Source organism: Ursus maritimus, unplaced genomic scaffold (assembly GCF_017311325.1).
Source record: "Ursus maritimus isolate PB19 unplaced genomic scaffold, ASM1731132v1 scaffold_27, whole genome shotgun sequence".
In the NCBI taxonomy this organism is placed as follows: Eukaryota; Metazoa; Chordata; class Mammalia; order Carnivora; family Ursidae; genus Ursus; species Ursus maritimus.
In genome coordinates this window covers 32,846,795-32,866,513 of record NW_024425230.1, presented here as the reverse complement: position 1 = coordinate 32,866,513, position 19,719 = coordinate 32,846,795, and the positions used below count along the sequence as shown (strand labels likewise).

The 19,719-nt window shown below is 37.4% G+C and overlaps 2 protein-coding genes across 4 annotated transcripts in view; one reads left to right on the top strand and one right to left on the bottom strand.

Annotated features, from left to right (window-relative positions):
* Nucleotides 1-4,113: 4,113 nt before the first annotated feature.
* On the bottom strand, nt 4,114-16,234 carry THAP10 (THAP domain containing 10). The gene is made up of 3 exons (XM_008708664.2): nt 15,718-16,234; nt 5,713-5,860; nt 4,114-5,604 (listed from the first exon to the last, which is right to left on the bottom strand). The coding sequence occupies exons 1-3, from the start codon at nt 16,144-16,146 to the stop codon at nt 5,408-5,410; spliced, it is 774 nt and encodes a 257-aa protein (XP_008706886.2). The 5' UTR covers nt 16,147-16,234; the 3' UTR covers nt 4,114-5,407.
* Nucleotides 16,235-16,440: 206 nt separating this feature from the next.
* The window catches only part of LRRC49 (leucine rich repeat containing 49), a 150,789-nt gene continuing 147,510 nt past the window's right edge, over nt 16,441-19,719 (top strand). For 2 of the 3 annotated variants that reach the window (XM_040643038.1, XM_008708526.2), the window contains exons 1-3: nt 16,441-16,779; nt 17,427-17,483; nt 19,413-19,500. In XM_040643038.1, the coding sequence (XP_040498972.1) occupies nt 16,732-16,779; nt 17,427-17,483; nt 19,413-19,500 (193 nt within the window). In that variant the 5' untranslated portion in view covers nt 16,441-16,731. The remainder of the gene's footprint in view (nt 16,780-17,426; nt 17,484-19,412; nt 19,501-19,719) is intronic. The other variant, XM_040643037.1, reaches the window with a different exon arrangement.

Below are 19,719 nucleotides of genomic sequence, written 5' to 3'. Positions count from 1 at the left end.
TTTCTATACATGTTATCCATGGGAGGGTTAATTTGATACAAGCTTCCTTGCCACTAGCAGAATAGGAACTGCTCTATTTGTTTCCATGGGGAGATTTAAAAGAAAATGACACCATCACCACCATCAACTCTCCAGAATTACCAGTATTTTCGACAGGACAAGCTTTATATTCACACACTCTTTTTTTTAAAAATTTTTTATAATGATTTTTTATTATATTATCTTAGTCACCATACAGTACATCCCCGGTTTCCGATGTAAGGCTCGATGACTCATTAGTTGCGTATAACACCCAGTGCACCATGCAATACGTGCCCTCCTTACTACCCATCACTGGTCTATCCCATTCCCCCACCCCCCTCCCCTCTGAGGCCCTCAGTTTGTTTCTCAGAGTCCATGGTCTTTCATGTTTCATTCCCCCTTCTGATTACCCCCCTTCTTTATCCCTTTCTTTCCCTACTGATCATCCTAGTTCTATGTTCCATAGATGAGAGAAATCATATGATAGTTGTCTTTCTCTGCTTAACTTATTTCACTTAGCATTATCTCTTCCAGTGCCGTCCATGTTGCAGCAAATGTTGAGAACTCGTTCTTTCTGATAGCTGAGTAATATTCCATTGTATATATGGACCACAACTTCTTAATCCAGTCATCTGTTGAAGGGCATCTCGGCTCCTTCCACGATTTAGCTATTATGGACATTGCTGCTATGAACATTGGGGTGCATATGGCCCTTCTCTTCACTACGTCTATATCTTTGGGGTAAACACCCAGCAGTGCAATGGCTGGATCATAGGGTAGCTCAATTTTTAACTTTTTAAGGGACCTCCACACTGTTTTCCAGAGTGGCTGTACCAACTTGCATTCCCACCAACAATGTGGGAGGGATCCCCTTTCTCCACATCCTCTCCAACAATTGTTGTTTCTTGCCTTGTCTATTTTTGCCATTCTAACTGGCGTAAGGTGGTATCTCAGTGTGGTTTTGATTTGAATTTCCTTGATGGCTAATGATTTTGAATATTTTTTCATTTGTCTGTTAGCCATTTGTATATCTTCATTGGAAAAGTGTCTGTTCATATCTTCTGCCCATTTCTTGATTTGTTTATTTGTTTCTCGTGTATTGAGTTTGAGAAGTTCTTTGTAGATCATGAATACCAGTCCTTTCTCTGTAGTGTCATTTGCAAATATATTCTCCCATTCCGTGGGCTGCCTCTTAGTTTTTCTGACTGTTTCCTTGGCTGTGCAGAAACTTTTAATCTTGATTAAGTCCCATAAATTCATTTTATCTTTTGTTTCTCTTGCCTTTGGGGATGTGTCATGAAAAAGGTTGCTTTGGCCGATGTCGTAGAGGTTGCTGCCTATGTTCTCCTCTAGAATTTTTATGGATTCCTGTCTCACATTGAGGTCTTTCATCCATTTGGAGTTTATTTTTGTGTATGGTGTGAGATAGTGGTCAAGTTTCATTCTTTTGCATATAGCTGTCCAATTTTCCCAGCACCATTTATTGAAGAGACTGTCTTTTTCCCAGCGGATATTTTTTCCTGCTTTATCAAATATTAGTTGCCCAAAGAGCCGAGGGTCCTTTTCTGGGCTCTCTATTCTGTTCCATTGGTCTATGTGTCTGTTTTTGTGCCAGTACCATGCTGTCTTTGTGATCACAGCTTTGTAGTACAGCTCGAAATCCGAAATCCGGCATTTTGATGCCCCCAGCTTTGTTTTTCCTTTTCAACAGTTCCTTGGAGATTCGGGGTCTTTTCTGGTTCCATACAAATTTAAGGACTATTTGTTCCAGTTCTTTGAAAAATGTCCTTGGTATTTTGATCGGGATAGCATTGAAAGTGTAGATTGCTCTGGGTAGCATGGACATTTTAACTATGTTAATTCTTCCGATCCATGAGCATGGAATATCTTTCCATCTTTTTATGTCTTCCTCAATGTCTTTCAAGACTGATTTATAGTTTCTAGAATATAGGTCCTTTACGTCTCTGGTTAATTCCAAGGTAACGTATGGTTTTTGGTGCTGTTGTAAATGGGACGGATTCCCTAATTTCTCTTTCTTCGGTCTCGTTATTCGTGTATAGAAATGCAACTGACTTCTGAGCATTGATTTTGTATCCCACCACGTTACTGAATTGCTCTATAACTTCTAATAGTTTGGGAGTGGCTTCTTTTGGGTTTTCCATATAGAGTATCATGTCATCTGCGAAGAGAGACATTTTGACTTCTTCTTTGCCGATTTGAATACCTTTGATCCCTTTTTGTCGTCTGATTGCTGTTGCAAGGACTTCTAGTACTATGTTGAATAATAGTGGCGAGAGTGGGCGTCCTTGTCGAGTTCCTGATCTTAAGGGAAAGGCTTCCAGCTTTTCCCCATTGCGAATAATATTTGCAGTAGGCTTTTCATAGATGGCTTTTATGAGATTGAGAAATGTACCTTCTATTCCTACACTCTGAAGGGTTTTAATCAGGAAAGGATGCTGTATTCTGTCAAATGCTTTTTCGGCATCGATTGAGAGGATCATATGGTTCCTGAGTCTTTTCTTGTTGATATGATGTATCACGCTGATTGGTTTGCGATTATTGAACCACGCTTGCATCCCAGGTATGAATCCCACTTGATCGTGATGGATAATCCTTTTAATGTACTGTTGGATTCTATTAGCAAGTATCTTGTTGAGGATTTTGGCGTCCATATTCATTAGGGAGATCGGTCTGTAATTCTCCTTTTTGAGGGGGTCTTTGCCTGGTTTGGGGATCAAGGTAATATTGGCCTCATAGAATGAGTTTGGTAGCTTTCCTTCTGTTTCTATTTTATATTCACACACTCTTGATAGTTCTCTCTTTTCTTGCCTAAAGTGCAATGACTTTATGTGTGAATCCAATTATGTTTTTTAAGTGTAAGAAATAAATACTGGCAGATAAGCCAGCCATAAAATACATTTAAAATAGAATTTAAGCCTAGAATAAGATAAAAATTCTTGATAGTGACAGCAAATGCCTTACATGATCTGGTCCTGTATACCACTTCAATCTCATCTCTTACCATTCTCTGCTTAGTTCATTATCTCCAGCCACCCCAGCCTCTTTGTTGTTCCTCAAATACCAGAGCACCTGCCATTCCTATTGTGTGGACTGCTCTTCCTCCAATCATCACACGATTGCTTCTTCTGATCATCAAGGTCTCTGATTAAGTATTGTATCTTCGGAGAGACCTTTCCTGATTACCCTAACTAAAAGAGCAAACCCTCTTCCCCACCCCAATTATGTTCTAACATCTTACTCTGCTTTGTTTTCCTCATAGCACGAATCACTATCTAAAATTATTCATCCATTTCCTTGTTTATTGTCTGGCTCCCCTCTAAAAGGTAAGCACCAAGAGGGCAGAATTTTTGTCTTGCTCACCAATGTATACTTGGTGGCTAGAACACTTATCTGTCACAGAGTATGTTTAATAAGTACTTATTACATAAACAAATGAAAAATAATGGCAGGGTTGAGGTATATCTCATCTTCCCCCATTAAACTCATCTGGCAACAAAAGAAATTAAGATAATTGAAAATATGCAAAAAGTAATCAATATTATATAAACTGTAAGTTCCTCACATTTAATTTAAAATAAAAGCAGTGGGGCACCTGGGTGGCACAGCGGTTAAGCGTCTGCCTTCGGCTCAGGGCGTGATCCCGGCGTTATGGGATCGAGCCCCACATCAGGCTCCTTTGCTATGAGCCTGCTTCTTCCTCTCCCACTCCCCCTGCTTGTGTTCCCTCTCTCGCTGGCTATCTCTATCTCTGTCGAATGAATAAATAAAATCTTTAAAAAAAATAAAATAAAAGCAGTATTTCATTTTACTTTAGGACAGTGAAGCATTGTGCAATACATTATAAAACCATGTGAATCAACAAACCAAACATAAATTCTCAACTGGTAAGAGACAAAAACCTAACTGAATAGGAAGGAAGGAAGGAAGGAAGGAAGGAAGGAAGGTAGGTTATGGTTGTCAAAGTTGTTTAACACATAGAAATGAAGTAAACTCATGGCAGTGAAATTTGGGGATGAATGGGCATATAACATTCATTATAATTTGAATTAAGGCGATAGGCTATTCAAAAGCTCAAGAAGCAATAGATATTTACTGACAGTATTTAGCTTCAGAAGATTTATATTCTTAATTTTAAAACACAATGCTCTCTCAAAACATCAAATAGTCATCTGAAATTCAAGCCAAAGCAGCAATAACAATAATAACAATAACAATAATAGTAATAGTATTATGTGTTTACATAATCATTGTTCAGGCCCACAACTTCTATTAATATTTTATTTATTATTCTTTTTATTAAAATTACACTGTTCAAATTGAGTCACACATGAAATTAGCTTTGGAAGAAAATCACTTTGGTGTATTATTTAAACCTTCTAGGATAAAATGCATGCAAGTTCTTCCAATCATGCGCAACTAACAAGACATGTGAGGTATAAAATGGACATTTATTTTTATTATTCTCAATAGAAGATTAGAGTTATAGTAAGTTTTTCAGAAACAATTGTAACAAATTACTTCACGGTACAAAATTGCCATAGAAATTTTCCTGGTGAATGGCAGATGGGGCAGCTATTTCTCACACACTTATTTCCCAAACGTAGAATTCAATAGAATGGTATTAATAAAGGAAAACCTAATTCTTGAAATGGGGATATGTTAGAAATATAATACTTTTTTTTGCATGATGTTAATAATTTCAATCTAAATTAGGCTAATTGGTTTATTGTAATAGGAACCAATGCAAATAGATTGCATTAACAAGGCAATCCAAGTATATGAAACTCTCTCTCTATTTAAATTAATTCCTTTGAAAATTTTCTGTAAGAGCCATTACTTCACCAGAAATGCTCACAGGGACTGATCCCCAAGTCCAATAGTATTACAAATGGACAAACTAATAAATATACAAGATAAAAAAATAATAATCAAGGATAAGTTTCCTGGCTCCCAAATCATTTAATAGTATCAGACTTGGTTGTGCTTACTATTATCTTCAAATTATTTAGAATAGTGACGTTCTAACCTGTGAATGTCATACAAGTCCCATATGAGTGCTGCTTCTGCAGTAAGCTTAAACATTCTGTGCTTAATCTCCATCTGGAAATGCTGCTATTGTGGTTTTGTCTTATAACTCGATTTCCACCAAAAGGATAAAAAGAAAACAAGATACAAGTCGTGCAAGTGGGGGTGGGGAGGATTATCTTCATTATTGTGGCAGGCGGCCACATTTTTGCCTTAGAGCTGAGCAAATTTTGCTGAAACTCAACTATCCCAAAGTGAAAGATTTACAAGAACAAAGAAGTAATTATGTGAGTGAAGATTTGAAAATCTATAGGACATCAAGTCACCTGATGTTGCAGTTTTAACAAGATTCTTCTTTCACCCGCACAGCTACGTAAGACAAATCGCTCTGCTCACTCTTGACATCCCAGTCTGCATCTGGCTCTGAGTCACTGGAGTAAATGTCAAAGAGAGAGGCACTTCTAGACTGCAATCCGTCGGTCTGAGTCATGGCATTACACAGTTGTTTTCCTAACACTTTCACTTTGGCCTGAATACCTGAAAGAGAATAAACACATTTGCTTGTGAATTACATTTTGCTTGTCATTATCTTTCATATACAAAAGATCAATTCAATTATCGATCAGTTGAAGAGTCTAAACATACCAACACTGCGGTGAGGGGGCCTTTTCAGAGACATTTGTGTACTTTTATGCACTGGGCCTTCTTCACAGTGAGTAGGCACTGAAGTGACACCATAAGATAGATTATTAGCAGGGACTTGTGTTTGTTTAACTTCATTTTCACATGTAATCTAAAAATATAAATCAGAGGAGAACTATATCAAAGGTAAGTCTAACTAGTACGGTTTATCTTTCCAAAGTGAGTGGTAAAACAATATAAATAATAGTTTTCAAGGTCACATATTAGGAAGACTGGAATTCGAACCTAGGCAAGCTGGCTCCAAAGTCCAAGTTCTTAAGAACTCTGCCATACTGTTCTTTACTATTTGTAAATCATAAAATGCTAAGCATTCTGGTCAAACAGAAATTTATAAGTTATTAATTTCTTACAACTCATTATTTTCCCCCTAAATCAATAGCTATACGAGATAATACTACTAGTATTAAATTACTGGATATCATAGCAGTAGCATTATTCTAGAAAGCCTAATCATTGGTCCTTTATACCTTACAGAGAAACACTTAAATAAAATAATATGATTGCCTTTAATGTTTTTATACTTCCCTGAGAAAAATTACAACGTGAAATGGAAATTTTGATTTGCCAGGGAAGTAAGAGGCAGAAAGGAGGAGGATTTGGATACTTAGAAGGTAACATAAACAATTGTACTACTAGGTATTTATCCAAAGAATACAAACATAGTGATTTGAAGGGGCACCTGCACCCCAATGTTTATAGCAGCAATTTCCACAATAGCTAAAATATGAAAAGAGCCCAGATGTCCATTGACAGATGAATGGATAAAGAAGATGTGGTATGCATATATATGTGTGTCTGCATATATATATGTATGTATGTATATATGTATATGTATGTATATATATGTGTGTGTATATATATGTATATGTATGTATATATATGTGTGTGTATATATGTATATATATGTATATATGTATATATACACACACACACATATATGCATATTACTCAGCCATCAAAAAGAATGAAATCTTCCATTTGCAATGATGTGGATGGAACTAAAGGGTATTACGCTAAGCTAGATAAATCAGTCAGAGAAAGACAAATACCATATGATTTCATTCACATGTGGAATTTAAGAAACAAAACAGATGAACATGGGGGAAGGGAAGGAAAAATTAAATAAGATGAAAACAGAGAGGGAGGCAAGCCATAAAAAACACAAGTCTTAACTATAGGGAACAAACTGAGGGTTGCTGGAGGGGTAGGGGGTGGGGGGATGGGTAACTTGGTGATGGGCATTAAGGACGGCATTTGATGGAGTGAGCATTAGGTGTTCTACGCAACTGATGAATCACCAAATTCTACCCCTGAAACTAATAAACAGCAGATGTTAACTAAATTGAATTAAAATAAAAAATTTTTAAAAAGAAGGTAACATAAGACTGAGTACCTAGAAATTATGTGGAAGACGCTAAGAAAGGATATCTGGAATATGTGAGGAGGCCTGCGGGAAGAAGTAAGAAGTGATAGAGAAAAAAAAAAAAATTAAAGTGCTTTGCAGTCTTATCTAGCGCCCTGGTCGTGGCAACTGTCTTTGAACCAATGAAAAAATATTTAGTTGGCATTCATAGTTGTTGTAACATAGGCTATTATCACCCAAGTTATAGAAACTTCGTGAAAAAACTTCTGTGAAGAATCCCTTTGCTTTTTGTGTTTAAGATTTTATTTATTTATTCATGGGAGACAGAGAGGCAGAGGCTGAGGGGAAGGAGAAGCAGGCTCCCCACAGAGCAGGAGCCCGATGTGGGACTCGATCCCAGGACCCTGAGATCATGACCTGAGCTGAAGGCAGATGCTTACCTGACTGAGCCACCCAGGCGCCCTGAAGAGTCCTTTGGAACAGGAATAATTACACCTAATATTACTGAGGACTTAAATCAAAATATAAGTCTTACCTTTTTATTTGTGTTTATAAAATTATGACCAATTTCCACTGGCTATATCTACTTCTAAGACAAGCATTATAAAAGTCTAGAATAAGTACGTATTTCTTTACAAAATGGGTTTATGCTTTAATTAGGCTATTAAAAATAACTTCTATTCCTGTTAGAACAATAAAACTTTTTATCACTGAGAAAAATTTGCACCATACAGAGAAGCAGAATAAAGTAAAAATTAGCCATAATCTCTTGATCTGTAGTTAACAACTTTGTATTTTGGAACCTTTTTGTTTTTTTCCATGTGTTTTTTTAAAAAACTGGGATCATCTGTTTTGTAACCTTGTTTTTTCCTTTAATATATCATGTTTCTATGTTATTTAATATTCTACATAATTTTTATGGCTATATACACTCTATTGTACCGATACACTGTAATTTATTAAAACAATCTATATTGGAAATCTTTGAACATAAATCTTTTGTGCACATATCTGATTATTACTTCTTCATATTAAAAGGTTAAGAAGCAGAATTTCCAAATATATATTGATCAACTGGAACACGAGTCAAAGAAAATATGTGAAATGAGGCACAGAGAGACAAAAGTTTGGAAAATAAAGAAAAGATCACAAGAGACAAAGCAGATAAGATGAAAAAGTATCATAAATGATATTAATTGTAGTACCAGAGGAAGAGAGAGAAAATGGGACAGAGGCACTATTTGAGCAAATAACATCTGAAAATTCACCAAAATGGAGAGAAGACATTAAGACATGGTTTTACAAAAGTACTATTTGTATTTATCCAAATGAAAACAAAGGAAGCCATACCTATGCACTTTACAGTAAAACTGGACAACAAAGAGAAGACATGAGAAGTAGCCAGAGGAAAAAGATACATTCTCTTCAAAGGGGCAATCATAGGACGGTAATGGCAAAACTCTTAGGGATACAGAAAGATTGAAAATAAAAAGATATAAGAAGACATTCTATGCCAACACTATCCTAAAGAAAGCCGAGGTTGCTATATTAGCACTATGTAACACGAAAACTGTTAGAATTACAAGATCAAATATGTAAATTCAAAATCACAGATTTTTAATATGCCTCTCCCAGTAATTAATACAGTAAGTAGACAAAAATTCCAAAAGGATAGAGAAGCTGTAAACATGATTATAGACATGTACATAACACGTACTCAACCGCAGAACACACATTCATCTCAAGTACATATGGAACTTTTATAAAAACTGACCTATGTTTTGGCTAATACAAGTTTCAATAAATTTCAAAGGATTAAATTCATATGCTGTATATTCTCTGGCCACAGGGTAACTGACTTAGAAATTGATAACAACAATAGAACTACAAAATGCCTGTATGTTTGGAAATTTAAAAATCTACTTCTAAATAACCCATGAAAAGATGAGATAAATTTATAGTGAAAATAAAAAGATATTTTAAGCTAAATAATACTATTCTATATCAAAAACTTGTGGGACTCAGTGAATGCCATGCTTACAAAGGAATTTATAGTCATACGCACAAAAGAGTATAGAAAAATTAATTAGGCTTAATAAATTTAGATTGGAATTATTAACATTGCACAAAAAAGTATCCCACAAAATATTTCTAACATATCCTCATTTCAGAAGTCAATTTTTCTTTTATTAATACTACTCTAGGGAATTCTACAATTGGGAAATAAGCATGTGAAACTCAGATGCCCCTTTGTCCATTAATATGAGAATTCTGAAAACCCATGATCCAATTTAACTTCTCAAGAAGTTAGAAGAATAGTAAATAAAAATTTTAAAAGTAGAGGAACCAAGAGTGAACTATAATGTAAACTATGGACTTTGGGTGATAGTGATGAGTCAATGTACGTTCATCAGCTCTAACAAATGTACCATTCCTGTGGCGTGCTGATGTTGGGGATGCCTACCCATGTGTGGGGGCAGTGGGAATATGGAAAAATCTCTCTATGGTCCCCTAAATTTTGCTGTGAACCTAACATTCCTAAAAAAAAAAAAAGTCTTACAAAAATAATTTAAAAAATACTGGAAAAAATTTTTTAATGTTATTTATTTGACAGAGAGAAACAGAGATAGCAACAGAGAGCACAAGTGGGGAGGAGACGGAGAAGCAGGGTCCCGCTGAGCAGGGAACCAGACACTGGGCTTGATCCCAGGACCCCGGGATCATGACCTGAACTGAAGAAAGACACTTAACCAACTGACTGAGCCACCCAGGTGCCCCAGAACTGGAACTTTTTTTTAAAAATTTAAGCAGCTGGGCACAATTTGAAGTGTTTGGTAATTCAGTGTTTTGTCTTCACATAAGCAAGTTGGTTATTCTTAACAATATTCTTTGCATGAAATACCACATCTTAATATGTAAAGATAACTTTAAGTCAAGTTTTCACTTTTTACCAAGCTTGTTTAATGGAAAAATAGATAAGAAAATATCTGTTAATCATTTAGCTCAGGAATATATAAATCTAATCTATCAACTAAAAAATCAAAGTTGAAAAAATTAGTTAGAGGGAAGGAAAAGTGACAAAAAATAATGCAAAAAAAAAAAATAGCAGAAAGAAGACCAAGAAGGCAGTTTATTTTTTGAAAAGACTAATAAAAACCGATGAATACCAGGTGAAGCAGATCAAAAACAGAATGAAAAAGCAAAAATTACTAAAGATCATATAGAATTTTAAAAGGTCAAAGATTATAATTTTGTGTCAATATATTTGAAAATTTAACAAATTTTTAGAAAAATATAATTTATCAAAATAAGTGTAGAAACAAAAAATTGAATAACCCCATAACTATTAAAAAAAACAGATCCATCATTAAAAATCTTCTCACAAGGGGGCACCTGGGTGGTGCAGTTGGTTGAGCATCCAAATCTCGGTTTCCTCTCAGGTCGTGCTCTCAAGGTCATGAGATAGAGCCCTGCGGCGGGCTCTGAGCTTAGCGTGGAGTCTGCTTGAAATTCTCTCTACCCCTCCCGCTTGTGTGTGAGTGCTCTCTCTAATAAGTAAATAAATCTTCTTTTTTTTTAAGGTTTTATTTATTTATTTGTCAGAGAGAGAGAACGCGAGTGCACAAGCAAGGGGAGCAGAGGCAGAGGGAGAAACGGGCTCCCTGCTGAGGGAGGAGCCCCACGTGGGACTCCATCCTGCGACCCTGGGATCATGACCTGAGCCGAAGGCAGATGCTTAACTGACTGAGCCACCCAGGTGTCCCTAATAAATAAATAAATCTTAAAAAAAGTCTTTCCACAAGGAAAACTCCAGGACCAGGTAAGGACTAGGTATCTTTATCATCAAACTCTACCAAATATTAATACCAAATTTATTAATGAATATATAATGTCAATTTATAGAAACATTTCCAGAGAATGCTGTAAGAGGAAATAACTCCAAACTGGTCAGCATAATCTTGATACCAAATCTGAGAAAGACATTTCAAGAAAGAAAAATTATAAACTGTTTGCCCATAAACACAGATGTAAAAATCCTAAGTATTATCAAATGAAATTAAGCAATATGTAAGAGTAATACACCTTGACCAAAATGTGTTTACTTCAGCCATGCAAATTTGGTTCTATATTTCAAAACCAGGTAATATAATTCACAATAACAGAATAATAGGCAAAATATATGATCATGAATAGATTCAGAAAAAGCACTTGATATAATTCAACATCATTTATGATTTAAACCTGTAGCAAAAACTAGGAATAGGTGGGAATATTTCTATTTATGATAAAAAGCAGCGGCAAAAAACCCACAAAACTGTAGCAAAAAATGGTAAACTTATAAAGGCTTTCCCTCTGGAAATAAGAATGAGAAAAAGGATTCCTCATCACCTCCTTGGTTCCCAACACTATACTGAAGTTTCTAGTTAGTGCAGTAGGAATAGGAAATAAAAGCACAAACATCAAAAACTACTTACTGAAATGTTTTAGACATGTAGAAAATTGAAAAATATCAACAAATTATTGGAATAAATAGACTTACACAAGGTTTCTGGATATAAGGTCAACAAAAATAAATTTATCTACATAAATACATAAAAAACAAAATTTTAAATACTGTTCATAATAGCAAAATCTAATAGGAATAAAGCAAACAAAAAATGTACAAAACCTTTACATCGAATGCCATAAAATATTTTTACGAGGAACGTAAAAACCCAGATAAATGTAAGGATACACTGTGTTTGTGGACTGGAAGAACTGCTATTGTCAATATGCTATTTCTCCCCACATTCATTTATAAATTCAGTGTAGTCCCAATCAAATCCCGGTAGATAATTTGTGGAAATTGACAAACCAATTCTAAGATATATATGGAACTTTAAGGAGCCCCAAATAGCCAAGACATCCATGAAAATGAACAAGGTAAGAGAAATCGATCAATTGAATATTGATTCTTAATATAAGCCACAGTAATTAAGGTACTGTGATAATGGTGCAAAAATACGCAAATGGATAAATGGACAGCATTTTAAAATGTGGAAACAGACTTCATGCCTACATAGAAACTTATGACAAAGCTGACACTGTAGGATAATGAGGAAATGCTAGCCTTTTCAATAAAAGACGCTGCGTCAATTGGGTATTTATATGGGAAAAAAATGAAACTTAAACCCTACCTCACATCATACACAAAAGTCAATTCTGAATGGGTTGTAGATCTGAATGTAAAAATTTAAAACAAGTTTATAGAAAACAGCCTAATAGAATGTTTAAGCATTAAGCATATAGAAAAATACCGGTAAGTTGGTCTACATTAAGAATTTCAGTACATCAAAAGACACTATACGGAAGAGGGAAGCCACCGCAGGAGAAGATATTTGAAACATACTTAACTGACAAAGGAAGCCAGAATTTATTAAGATCCCAAAACCAACAAGAGTAAGATAAGCCAACAGAAAAATGGGCATATCATCAAAGAGGCTACCTACGTGTTCAATTAACATTTGAAAAGGTGTTCCCTTACTAATTTCATTTACGAAATGGGAAATGCAAAGTAAACCACCACTACACACCTCGCAAAAGACCTCGAATGTGAGTCTGACCAACCAAGTGTAGGCAAGAATGAGGAACAATGTGAACGCTTATACGCTGCTGGTAAATGTGAATTGGTACTACTATTTTAAAAAGTCACTTGGAATTATTTATTGAATTTTAACATACTACTATGTCCCAGCAATTCTAGGTATATACCATCAGGATTGTGTGCACCTATGAAAAAGACATGTTCAAAAATGCTTATAGCAGCATTACTTATAATCGTAACAACCCTAATGTCCAAATAGAGAACAGATAAATTTTTTGGCATATTCATACAATGGACTGCTACATAATAATGAAAACAAATTACTGCTATATGCAACATGAATGAATCTCACAAATATAAGGTTGAACAAAGAAGCCAGATGCAAGAAATGCCTACATTTCTTTATACTTTATGAAGCTAAATAAAAAAGCAAACTTGGTTTCTTTGAGGAGGAGGGAAGGCTACAGCTCAGGTGATATAGGGGCCCCTGGATTGCTAGCAGTGTTCTATTTCTTTGAGTTATCTAGGGGTTACACTTGTTCAGTCTGTGATCATTTAATGACAATATTTATGCACTTTCCTGCATATGTTACACTTTGTTTAAAAAATACAGTTGGATAAAAAATAAGAATGCAAGATTAACAGTTAAGGAAAATAATCACAGCCTCATGAAGCAAAATATCAGATCGTGTATAGTGCTCCTCCGAGCCCCTTTTCTCCTGGGAGATAGTCCCTAATCCTTTCTCAAGCTCCCTACAGGTAGAGAACATTCAGTGATATTTATCTATAGAAAGCACCAAGTACCCAGAACAGTGTCTACAACAGCCCCTCAAAAAATGTCGTAGAATGCCTGGAAATTTGATTTTTAGTTAGTTGGTCCTGGAATTGGAAACACAGTGAGTGGGGAAAGGAGCCAGAGGTGGCGCAAGCAAACGTTCTTAGCAGTTACAGGGGTTCTCAATCCAGACCTGGCTAAAAACGTATTGCTGTCAACTCTAAACTCTTTTTAACCTTATATACTTTTAAAGTAACTATTAATAAAACGAACACATAGTTTCCTAATAAACAGCAAATATATTAATGTAATATGGATTGTTAGAAATGTTGGCTGGACGTATTATTTTAACATATATAGTATTCTAATTGCAAAGTAGGTTTGGTATGTACTCTGGATTTCCTCAAGGTTAGCCTTTGTTATAAAATCTTTGATTGTTTCACTAGCTTGGCTTTTCTTCTCCCAAGTTTTGATTAGACGGTATAATTATGAGGAAGTAAAATGGCATAAAGGCGTGCATGGCATGTTTAATGTTCCTCTCTTTTACTAGATACTTGCATTTGTGTATTATATATGTGCTTAGGTAATGGTTGGATGGGTAGTGATAGTGGACAGATGATTAAAAGAAGAGACAGATGTCTTGACTGGTATATAGCTTGGTGAGCAGGGTAGCTGGCAGAGAACTGAAAATTCTATTGTAGTACAAAAAAGTGTTCTTAGAGTCACATAATCACTCCACAAATATTTATTGAATTCCTAAAATTTGCAAAATATTGTCTAGGTACTGCCAATAATGAACGTGTCAGATAGGATCCCTGCTCTCATGGAGCTTACATCCTAATGTGAAGACAAACATTAAGCAAATGACACAATTATTTCATGACAACTGTGATGCGTTATTGAAGTGTATGTGCTACGGAAGCATATGAAATAAATGAAGAATGAAAATATATCATTAGGTGATCAAAAGGAAAGGATGCTTGAATTGATTTTTAAAGTAAAAAGACTTAATTGATGATTCCAGGGTATTACATGAAACATAAACGAGTGAAGACTTGTTGGTAGGATAGAACAGAGCATGTTCAAAAATGGAAAAGATCAACATGACTGGTGTATACTGAGCAACAAAGACAATGGCCTTGGATAGGACTAGTATGGTAGGCAGGGGCAAAAAGCACACAGGGACTTGCAGGTTGGGTCATTAATTTTGTTCTTTATCCTAGTAATTTCAGGACACCTTAAGTGTCTTAAGCACCCACTCCCATATAGGAAGCAGGCTGGTATTTCAGAAAAAGTTTTGATCTGGCAGTTGGACCTACAGCAAATATTAGAGGCCCGTGAGGAAATTCTTAATCTCCTGGATTGACATCCTTGCATGTGAAGTGTGAATCTGGACTAGAGGAGCACTTAGTTTCCCTTCAGCTCTAGAATTCTACCAACCCATCTGAATATTCAAAGTCAAAATGTCAGTTACAGATCGCTTCACTTATTGGTGAACTCTTCCCATCTCTAGAAACGAACACCTTTTAGATCCAATTAAAGTCATAATTTAATCTATGTAATGGTGATAGGGCTGAAGTTTGATTATCTCCAAGAAGGATGGGAAGTCTTCATTAAGATGGTAAGTGGGGGAGAAGATAGCAGTGACCGGATGCAAAGTAAGTCTAGTCAATGCTTAAGAGGATTAGTAAGGTAACAGAAGAGCAAGGTGGGAAAATTCAGCTCGCAGCGATGTTTTAACCAACAGGAAGCCAGTCAAGAGAAAGTTGAGGAGCGGGAAGGGATTGTTTATCAGCAATCCCCCTCTTCACCCATAGCTCCGCATTCCCCTTCCCTTACCATTTTGGCGGTTACAATGGACATTTCCTCAAGCTCAGGTACTATGTTATGCAAAAAGTTTCAAGCACCCCTTGCCTTGAGATTTGCTCAGATGGAACCCTTTCTATTTAAAAAGTCTGCGGCGGGCTGTGAAGGCGACTCTAGAATCTAAAGGACGAGTGTGTGTTTGTGTGAGTCTGGGGCAGGAGGAGGTAGAAGTGTAATTCTAGAGTGTTCATGTTAAATGGAACCTGGAGATCGCCGCTACAGCACCCTCCTAATTTTACTGATGGGAAGACAGAACCCTTCGAGGTGAGGTGACCTTCCCCAGGTGACACTGGTGGCAGAGCCGAGCCACAGTCCGGGGGTCCTTCCATGACCCTCGGCAGACTCCTGATGTCCCTTTACCTGTGAAGGCGCAGCCCTCTTCCTGGCGCGGAGGAGCGTGCAGGAGGCTGGCCCCGGGGCGGCTTCTGCCTGCCTGACTGCCTGGGGCGCTCCTCCCTTTTCGGGGCCGCCCGCGTGCTCTCCCTCTTCTTCCCCCTTAGGTGCTGCGGCGGACACCCGGTGCAGGGTGGGCACGGCGCCCGCTACGAGCCGCAGGCGCTGGGAGAAGCGCAGATTCTTCTGGATAACCGAAGAGACGTCAAAACAGGCCGGGGCGAAGTGGTCCGAGCAGATGACAGAGCGGTCATTGCCCCCGTACCAGTCGGCGCGGCGGCCCCGCACAAAGCGGTCCCACAGCAGCCGCACGGCCCGGTCCTTGGGAAAGCGGAACAGTGACTTCCCGGCTTTGGTGGTGTTACCGCAGTGGGCGGCCACGCAGCGGGCCGGCATGGCGGCGACCTCGGCCTCCGCACGCCCGCGCGCTCCCAGCCGGGGCAACGCGGTGCCCCTGCGCCGGTCCGGGCGTCGCGGTGCCTCGTCCCGGCCCCTACCTCCAGCCACCGGAAGTGCCGAGCTGGGGCCCCACAGGGGAGTACGCGGTGCTCGGGTGTCGGCCTCCGCCCGCTCGCAGCGGTCCTCCCCCGAGAGCGGGTGGCCGCCGGCAGAGGGATCCAAATTTCGCGCGGGCCGAGCTGAGGTGGGCCGTAAAGAGGAGCGGACCGGAAGTGGTTGTTGTCACAGCTACCGAGGCGGCCGGCCTCCTCCCCGTCTCCTCCCCCCACAGTCCCGCTCCGTTTGTACGAGGCCAGGAAAGTAGGACGAGGAAGTGCGGACGCACCGGACCCCGGCAAACATCACCGGAGGCTCTACCAACCGGGTTGGCCCGTCGATTTAGGAGAGGACCAGACCGGAAATGGTCGTCTCCATGGTAACCCCTGAGCAGGTTGCCTGGGAGATGACCCCTTTCGGTCTCTGAGTCTCCGCTGTATCGTCGCTTCTAAGGCAGCTCTAACAGATCCTGGACTGTCTCCTGCCATGATTCCCGGGAAATACCGCTCTGTATCTGGCCGGGCTGCGAACAACGTAGGTTGGGTCTCCTTTCCCTTTTTTCCCGTTCGTATCGTTCTTTCTGATTGGCGTCTTTGTCCTAGGTGATGGGCTGTATTATTGGGACCAGGACCGCTGAATCTACTCAAGCTATTGTCTGACCGAGGCTTGAGATTCGTGGACTGGACCAAGGCACTTGGAGGGTGTTTAATATTGTATGATGGGTATTCAAAGTCTTGTCCAGGTTCTTGGCTTCCCAGAAGGTGGAGCTGGTCTGCTGTGAAAGGCTAAGGTTCATTTCAATTCTTTTAATCAATCTCTCACCCTTTTTTTAATTAAGAAAAAATATGTATTATGAATAGGCACTTCACCTCCTTCATCTGTCCCATTGAGATATTTACGTAGACTTAAAATGGCAAGTGTCAAAAACCTGAGTGCTAAGATAGAGTGTTAAATCGCTGCAGACATTTTGGAAAATGAATCACAGTGAAATCTTTTAATTCTTAGTCGTGATTTTATTGTTTTCAGTAGATCCTCAGAACATGATCATTTACCACAAACAAAAAGCAAGCATTCTGTTTTATTCTAAGTGTTTGTTATATCTTTATCTGTACCAGTTTGGGGAGAAATATGTGTGTATTTAAATTAAGAGCATATTTTATGCTATAATTTTTACATTGCAGGTGAACTGTGGGCTTCATCTGGTTATTCAAACATCATCGCTTCCTGAAAAAAGCAAAGTAAGATTTAAGCAGATTTGTATTTAAATCGAAGATAAATTATTTTATAACGTACACAATTAATAGCTTGATTTAAAGAGTAGAGCTAAAATAATTTTTATTTTCTGCCCACATAAAGTCAAAAAGCCTCTTTAAAAAACTCATTCTTATTTCACCAATTACAAGAGGTGAGTTTGGTTTTTTGTTTGTTTGCTTGTTTTTTTACCTTTAAATATTTCTTAAATCAGGATTCTTCTTAAAATTGATGGCACATCATAATTGAGTTAGGAAAGTTTTTTCTTTCTTAGTAGTCGGTAAAATGATGGTATGTCTTACTACTGATGGCATCTTATAATGGATAAAATGTGATAATTTAGGGGGATACCTCTACACCTTCCATTTAAAATCAGGGGAGAACATAATAGATTAGCAATGAAAATATATTGGGCTTAATGCTGTTTAGCAGTTAAGATATGAACATAAGATTCTTTTTTCCCAAATATGCACACAATATCCCCTGGCATTTCCATTATTTCTAGCTTTAGATTTGATTTTTGAGATACACATGTTTTTCTTTCCCTCCTGTCTCAACTCAGCCCTCATATACTCATCTACCTCCCATGGAACTGTCTCAAGACACAGAACATTTTTTCCCACTTTGCCCAAGTTGGATACCTCCAACCATCACAATTGAGTTTTTTTCCTAAAGATTGTTTAGTAGATGTCACTGGGGGAACTCTAAAGTGAAGGACAGAGTTTACAAACAACAGCATGAGGAGGATAAGGAGGGGCATGAGGAGGGTTGATGGAAGGACACCATTAGTCAAGGAGGCAGTAGTTGATTACAATACATGTGAAAATAAACACTTGGAAAATAGACCATTTGATCGTCTTGAATAAATAGCAATTAGCTAGATTAATTGAAAATATTCTTTATTATAATTGGGCATAATGGATTCCCTCCAAAGTTTTGCTAATTGATTTCAGTGGAAAAATCCTGTTTTATCATTATAATGTATTTCTAGGAACGATATGCCTTGTCCAGATTTTTTTCAAACGTATTTACTTTCTCTAGTGTAGACTTATGCTCTGAGAAAATACCTTTAGCTCATATAATTCGTAAAGCTATAATGCAAGTGCTGTTATAATGTTTACAGTATGGATGAATCAGAAGCATCATAACTCTTTTAAGATACGTACTTAGGGTTTTTTGGTGGCTAATCATGAGTGGCTGTTTTGGTTTTGTTTTTCTCAGTCTTCCTATCAAATAATTTAAAATCAACTTAGAGGAAACCCTGATTAGAAGGTTTAGATATATAATTTTATTATAATTGGATTCTTAAAAGGAATTCTGATGATAAAAACATAGTGTTGTTTTTTTCCAACAGAATTTACTTTTTGTCATATGGTTTTTGCTTTTGTTTTCTAGAAAATGGTTCCTTTAATCATTGTATTTGTGGTGGGGGTATGGAGGAATTGCAAGTGGTTTGGAGCATGGTTTCATCTGACTTCATGAAATTGATTCTGATTGTGTGTGTGTGTGTATGTGTGTGTATGTTAAAAAAACTCATAACATAAAATTCACCATTTTAGCCATTTTAAGTTGTACAAATTAGTGGTATTAAATACATTCACAAGGTTGTGCAGCCATCATCACTATGTAGTTCCAGAACTTTTTGTCACTCAAAAGAGAGTCATTAAACAATCACTCCCCATTCCCTCTTCTCATCCCCTTTAAAAACGACAAATCTGTTTTCTGTCTCTGTAGACCTTTTTATTATCAGTATTTCATAGATGGAATCCTACGCTATGTGCCATTTTGTGTCTCGCTTCTTTCACTCCGCATGTTTTCAAGGTTCATCTCTGTTGTGGCTTGTGTCAGTATTGTACATAATTTTATAATTATCTTCGTTACTTACTATTAAATTTTTCCTCAAATATGTTTTTTAGGTTGAATTCAAGCTAAATAAAGAAACGCCATCGTTCTCTGGTCGACTCTTACAACATGATCTTGAAAGAAACTACTCAAGTAGACAAGGTATTGTCAGCAAGTAGAGATCAGATATGGCTTATCTTATTTGAATAATATTGTTTAATAATCTTGACTACCTAAATCCAAATAGACCTAATTAAAAATGAAATGGTTCATTAAACAATGGTTCATTAATCAAATTGGTTTGGTGTTTATTTGGATCAGAATTGATTTTATATACACATTTTATATACACAGCATAGTAGATTATTTCCAATACAGAAA